A 6,912-nucleotide genomic window follows, 5' to 3' on the forward strand; every position below is an offset into this window, starting at 1 on the left:
CTGAGTCCATGACTAGAATGACTCTGGGTCGTCGGATGATGCCGGCTCTCTACCTGATCGTATTCTTAGTGATTCCGACTCCGATGAGGACTACCCTGGGTTCACCCAGCACATGCGGTCGCGCCCCCTTCCACGACGAACTATCTTTTGGACTCCCGGCTTTGGGGGGGGGGGGGGGGGGGTCGGTGGCTCTGATGGTGCGGCTAGGCAGGGCTCGGGCACTGCCGGTGATGGTGGCGCCAATGCAGCCTTGTGCACTTTTCCCTTGGGCTTTGGCTCTTTTCAGACACCAGCTGCTCCTGTAGTGCCTGTTTCTTCCCCAATTCTTCATCCTGTGCAAGATGAATCCACTGTGCAGCTGGCTCTGAACCGTGAGGTCCCTGCTCACTCTACATTCCATGATCCAATGCTCATCGAGGTGGCGGTCTCTGGTCGTGGGCGTCATCAGGCGAATGAGGAGGCCTGGTTCAGGGAGCTTCCGCCGGATCACTCTGTCGATGCCTCCCATGTTGACCCTATGCTTCTAGAGCTCTACTCTCTGCCCACTCTTATTTGTGCTGAGCTGCCAGAGATGATTGTGCCTTCTCCTAATGATGGTCGTACCTCTGCGCCGGTGGCTTCTACTGTGCCTCACCCGGCTATGGCTGAACTGGAAATGGTACGCTTCGAGGTTCAGGGCTCTCCACGAGTGCTTCACACTCCTCCTGGCCTACGAAATATAACGGTCGCTCGAGGGACCCATGAAACACTCCATCTTCACCTGTTTGCTGATAATGTGATCCCCGCCGATGACCAGGTCGTTGACTTTGCGCATGCTGTGTGCAGGAACGCTGCACCACCAGCACTGAATGCTTCCCCGCCTCGGCGCCGTTCTCGCCCGCAGCAGCAAGAATTCACCATCAGACGCAGCGAGCGGCTAGCAAAGAAGTCGCGGCACCTTGCCACAAAGCCCGCCGTCCAAGCAGAGAACGTCATGATGAAGAAACTGGGCATCACATCGGACGACCGGCTGCCGGATGCCTCGTCCTTGTTGGACCTGAGCCCGGCGATGTACGCCGGCATCGAGGTCGCAAGCTCGCCGGAGGACGAGGTCTCACAGCAAGAAACACATGCTATCACTTGGACACAATAGTTTGGTGCTGCTTGAACTGGCAGCGTTTTCTGTTGTTCTTTACTGAATATAAAGCAAAGATTACAAGGCAAAGCGCTTGGCCATTTGCCGCACGTCGTGTGATTTCGGCGCGTCCATCCCCATGCCCATGACGCCGCTCACAGCTGAGAGCCCAGGTCCGTGGCGAGCTATTCTCGGCCACGACCTCTACGCGCACGGCGACCACAAAATACGGTGCTCGTGCGCATGCATAACAGAAAAGGAAACATGCCAGTCTATCTACAACGCAAGGCTTAACTAACAAATCTCCTCCTAAGCCTTGCATATCTGCTTGAGATTGACGAGGCCGAGCCTGGCGCGCAGATCACAGAAACGTTCGCGTGCCAGAGCCTTCGTCATGAGGTCCGCCAGTTGCTCAGTGGTGCCAATGGAGGCAACGCACACCCTTCCTTCTTCGATGCACTCACGAATAAATTGAAATCTTGTATCTATATGTTTGCTGCGATCGTGGAAGACAGGGTTCTTACTGAGTTGAACAGTGGACTGATTGTCGATGTTGATCTTCACCACGCCTTTCTCTTTGCCCTTCAGCTCAGCTAGGAGACGCGCCAGCCACACCCCCTGGCAGGCAGCAGTAGTTCCAGCAATGTATTCTGCCTCACATGAGGACAGAGCAACGACCTTTTCTTCTGTGAATGCCAGGTGATGACGTTCTTGCCGAGGAAGTAGATGACGCCAGTGGTGCTCTTGCGGGTGTCGATGTCCCCGGCAAGATCACTGTTGCTGAAACCGACGAGGTGCGTGTCCTTCTCCTTCCTCGTGTAGAAGCAGCCGTAGTCCAGAGTGCCGGCGATGTACCGCAGCACCCTCTTCACAGCTGCCAGGTGCTTGGTGGTCGGCTTCTCCATGAAGCGGCTCACGTAGCCCACCGAGTAGGCCAGGTCTGGCCTGGTATTCACCAGGTAGCGCAGGGAGCCAACAATGCTCCTGTACGCTGTTGCGTCGACAGCGGACGCAGTGCTCTCCTTGCTCAGCTTGAGGCGTGGCTCCATGGGGATAAAACTGGGATTGCACCCAGTCAGCCCGGCGTTCTCTAGGATCTTCGCCGCGTATGCACTTTGTCCCAAAGTGATGCCGCTATCGAGCTGGGTTACCTCCAGACCAAGATAGTAGTGGAGCAACCCCAGATCACTCATCTGGAACGTAGCCTTCATCTACGACTTGAACTCATCAATGTCGCCCGTGCAGCCACCGGTGATCACTAGATCGTCGACATACACACCCACGACGAGTCGTCGTGCGCCCTCGCCGCGCAGGTACACCGCATGCTCGGAGTTGCTGCGCCGGAAGCCGAGGCTGAGCAGGGAGCCGTCCAGCTTCACATACCATGCGCGCGGGGCTTGACGAAGCCCGTACAACGCCTTGACGAGGTGCAGCACCTTGCCCTCTTGCTCCTTGAGGACGAAGCCCGGCGGCTGCTCGACGAAGACCTCCTCCTGCAGCTTGCCATTGAGGAAGGCCGATTTGACATCCATATGATGGACAGCCCAGCCCTCGTTCGCGGCGTGCGCAAGGAGTAGACGCACAGACTCCAGGCGCACCACTGGAGCGAACACTTCGTCGAAGTCGACACCTTGGCGCTACACGTAGCCCTTCGCGACCAGCCGGGCTTTATACTTGGTGATGATCACGGCTGCGTCCTTCTTCGCCTTGAAGACCCATTTGAGCCCAATGGCCCGTGTCCGCGGGGGAGGGTCGACGAGCTCCCAGGTGCCGTTCGCCTCGATCGCCGTCATCTCGTCGAGCATGGCGTGACGCCAGCATTCATGCTTCTGCGCCTCGACGAACGTGGACGGCTCTGTGTTGCTGGCCATCAGCAGCTGCTCCAACGTCTCGCGATGTGCTTGTCCCGGCGGCGTCGGCGGTCCAAGCACGTTGTCGATCTTGCGGAATCGGAGTGGTGCATCGTCATGGTCTGCATCCAGATCAGCTTCATCGATGTTGGGGGGCGTGGCGAACTCCAGCTCTTGCCCAGCAGCTTGTGCTGGGGTGCTCGGTGTCGGCGGCACGACGTCATGGTGCGGTGACCGTGGCGAGGGAGTCGATGCGGCCGATGTCGAGCTGGATGCATCGGCAGCCGCTGGCGTCGATGAGGTGGTCACGGTGACCACCTGAGGTAGTCTGGCGGTGGCCTCCTAGATGTGGAAGTCCTCAGCGGCATCGCCGAGCTCTCCTGCCTAGGACCACTGGGCGGCCTCGTCGAAGACGACGTCATGGCTGATGTGGACGCGCTGGGTCGATGGATCGAACAGATGGTACGCCTTGGAGCCCGTCTCGTAGCCGACGAAGATGGTGCGCCTGCTCCTGTCATCAAGCTTCTTCAGGTTCGGAGTCGTCAGCTTCATGTGCGCGATGCAGCCAAACGTGCGCAGGTGCTGGACTCCTGGCGTGCTCCCTGTCCAGAGCTCGTAGGGGGTCTTGCCTCCTATGCTCTTGGAAGAGGACCGGTTAAGGAGATAGATGGCCGTCTTGACTGCCTCACCCCAGAACTCGCCCGGGAGCTGCTTCGCCTTGAACATACACCAGGCAGTTCCCACCACAGATTGATTGTGCCGCTCGACGATGCCGTTTTGCTGCGGTGAGTAGGGCGCCGAGAGCTGATGGTGTACGCCGAGGTCGATGCAGAACTGCTCGAAGTCGCATGCAAGGAACTCGCCTCCACGGTCAGTACGCAGTGCGCGCACTGGTTTGCCGGCCTTCCGTTCCGCCGCGGCCTGGATGCGCTTGATCCCCGCGGCCGCGCCATCCTTGCTGGGGAGCAACGCGATCCACATGTATCGCGAGTAATCATCGACCAGGAGCAGGAAGTACTGATTACCGCTCGGAGTCGGTGGCGTGATGGGGCCGCAGAGGTCGCCGTGGAGTAACTGGAGCACGTCCGTGGAACGTGCCAGGGCGCGCTGTGGGAACGGCGTGCGCCGGTGCTTGCCCGCAAGGCAAGCGTCGCAGAGCTGCTCGGGCTGGTCGAGTAGGGGCATGCCGCGGACAAGCTCCTCTCGACCCATCTTCCTCAGCGCGCCGAAGTAGACATGCCCAAAACGGGTGTGCCAGAACCACGCATCCTCCTTGGCGTGCTCAGCAAAGCACACCGGCCGCGCAATCTCGGCGTCGAGCATGTAGAGCCGGCTTGGGCTCCGGTGGATTTTGGCGAGCAGGCGGCGCTCCTCGTCGCGGATCCGCATCACTCCCTCCTCCACAAGCACCTGGAATCCCACCTCGTCGAGCTGGCCGACGCTTATAATGTTGGTGGTGAGCCGTGGGATGAAGTAGGTGTTGGCGAGGGTGCGATGTTCTCCATTCTTGCAGGCGAACAGAACGGTGCCGAGGCCCTCGATCTTGACGACTGAGCCATCGCCGAAGCGCACCATGCCGACGATGCCAGTGTCGAGGTCGGAGAAGGTGCCGCGGGATCCCGTCATGTGGTTCGTCGCCCCGGTATCCAGGACCCAGCGCTTCGGGTCCCGGTCCTCGGCGGCATCGAAGGCGGCGAACACCTTCGCCTCCACGACCTCGAGCTGGCGCGGCGGAGCGTCGTCGTCGATGACGTCGCAGTTGCGGATGTGCGGCGGCGCTTGGAGAGGAGACAGAGTTGACGATGCATCCTCCTCCACGACCCCGAAGGCGTACATCAGGGTGGGCTCGTCGTCTTGGGCCACATGGTCCTGCTCCTCCACCTTGAGTTTGCCACGGCAATCTTTTGGCCCAGTGGCCTTCCTTGCCGCAACGCTTGCAGGTGTCACCTGACCCGGCCTGACCTGAGCTCGAGCCGGCACCGTCGGAGTTGCTGCCGCCATCGCGGCTGCGCAGCTTGCCGCGCCGCTTGCCCCGAGTGCTGGAGTTCGACCCTCCGCACCCGGAGTCCTGCTTCTTGTACCTCTCCAGCCACTGCTCCTCCGTGAGCAGCAACTTGCCGCTGGCTGCTTGGGGCGGTGTTGGATCAACATCGTCCACTGCCTTGAGCCGTCCGGTGATCTCTTCGATGGACAGTGCTGAGATGTCCAGGAGAGTTTCAATGGAGATGACAAGCTGTTTGTACCTTGGACGTACGACGCGCAGGTACTTCACGATGACCTTGGCATCCAGCTCTGGATCGCCAAGGGTTGCCAAGCGCTGGACGATGCCGGTGAGTCGCAGCGCGAAGTCTTCAATCGCCTCATCATCACGAAGCGAGATCGCCTCGTACTCGGTGCAGAGGTTCTGCGCCGTCGCCTTCCGCACCCGGTCATCGCCGATGCGGAGCGTCTTGATGGCTTTCCAGGTGTCGTGCGCCGTCTCCTTCGTGGCGAGGGAGGAAACCAGTTCTAGGGGCACCGCGCTACAGATGGCCTCCAACGCGGTGCGGTCGTCATGGAAGTCGCCGTCGTCGTGCTCAACGACATCCCACAGTTGGCGGGCTTGGAGCTTCACTTTCAACAGCAACAACCACTCGTTGTAGTTGGTGTTTGTCAACTGCGGCCATTCGCGGGAGCCGCCGGTCTCGCGGATGACCCGCTCGACGATGACTTCCCGTGGACGGCGCGAGCCTCGGGTGCGCGGACGTCGTGCGTCGCGCGTACACGAGCGGTGCGGTGGAGAGCGACTCGGCGACGGCATGCGCTGCGGAGTCTTCCCCTTTGGCGATCGCGGTGGCGTCTTGTTGCCGCCCGACGTGCCGATCTTGTTCGATGGCGGGGACCGGCCACGGAGCGGCGGAGACGACATCGCGGCGCGCTAGGACCTGCCGCCTGGCTCTGATGCCACTTGTTGGACCTGAGCCCGGCGATGTACGCCGGCGTCGAGGTCGCAAGCTCGCCGGAGGACGAGGTCTCACAGCAAGAAACACACGCTATCACTTGGACACAATAGTTTGGTGCTGCTTGAACTGGAAGCGTTTTCTGTTGTTCTTTACTGAATATAAAGCAAAGATTACAAGGCAAAAGCGCTCGGCCATTTGCCGCACGTCGCGTGATTTTGGCGCGTCCATCCCCACGCCCACAACGCTACTCACAGCTGAGAGCCCAGGTCCGTGGCGAGCTATTCTCGGCCACGACCTCTACGCGCACGGCGACCACAGAATACGGTGCTCGTGCGCATGCATAACAGAAAAGGAAACATGCAAGTCTATCTACAACGCAAGGCTTAACTAACAGTCCTTCCAGCAGTTTGCGGCTACTTTCTCGTCCACCCTAACACCCTCGCACTGTGAAGCGTTGGATGCGCTTTTACCATCTGGTATGGGCTCTTTAGCGTCGGAGGTCGCGACACCGTTGTTGGTGTCCTGAGCCATTGCTTGGCTGGATGTTGGTTGCAAAACTAGTTCATCATGTTAGGTGAAAACTGCTTGTCTTGGAATGTGCGGGGCTTAAACTCTAGAGCCCGGCGGAATGTGGTGCGTAAACTTGTGGGTCAAGAAAATATTTCCCTCCTGTCCTTGCAAGAAACCAAACTAGATGATTGCTCGGACGTGTTGATCAGGGAAACATGTGGTGCTGATTTTGACTTTCTTTTTAAACCGGCTGACAACACTCGTGGAGGAATCATTCTCGCCTGGAGAAGGAACGCCTGGTCGGTGACTTGTCCACTTATCCGGTCGTATAGCTTAACAGCTAAAATTACAATGTTGCAAGATGATAAAATCTGGTGGATTACTTGTGTATATAGTCCACAAACGGATCAGGAAAAAAGTACTTTTCTTGAATGAGCTCAAGCAGGTGCGTGATGCTTGCCCGGGGCTCTGGTTGATTTGGGGTGATTTCAACCTG

General features: G+C 59.0%; 1 protein-coding gene across 1 annotated transcript; it reads right to left on the reverse strand.

Annotated features, from left to right (window-relative positions):
• Positions 1-1,423: 1,423 nt before the first annotated feature.
• LOC120700815 (uncharacterized mitochondrial protein AtMg00810-like) lies at positions 1,424-2,325 on the reverse strand. Its single transcript, XM_039985035.1, has 2 exons — positions 1,774-2,325; positions 1,424-1,732 (listed from the first exon to the last, which is right to left on the reverse strand). Exons 1-2 carry the CDS (start codon positions 2,323-2,325, stop codon positions 1,424-1,426), a joined length of 861 nt encoding a protein of 286 aa, XP_039840969.1.
• Between the last annotated feature and the right edge of the window lie 4,587 nt (positions 2,326-6,912).

The sequence above is a fragment of the Panicum virgatum genome, chromosome 3K, assembly GCF_016808335.1.
Source record: "Panicum virgatum strain AP13 chromosome 3K, P.virgatum_v5, whole genome shotgun sequence".
NCBI lineage: Eukaryota > Viridiplantae > Streptophyta > Magnoliopsida > Poales > Poaceae > Panicum > Panicum virgatum.

Bases quoted from the DNA above. Each gene is read 5' to 3' on its own strand.
- LOC120700815 (XM_039985035.1), bottom strand. From the start codon at position 2,325: ATGAAGGCTACGTTCCAGATGAGTGATCTGGGGTTGCTCCACTACTAT. The intron at 1,733-1,773 runs GTGAGGCAGAAT...GCTGCCTGCCAG, and splicing joins GGTCGTTGCTCTGTCCTCAT to GGGGTGTGGCTGGCGCGTCT.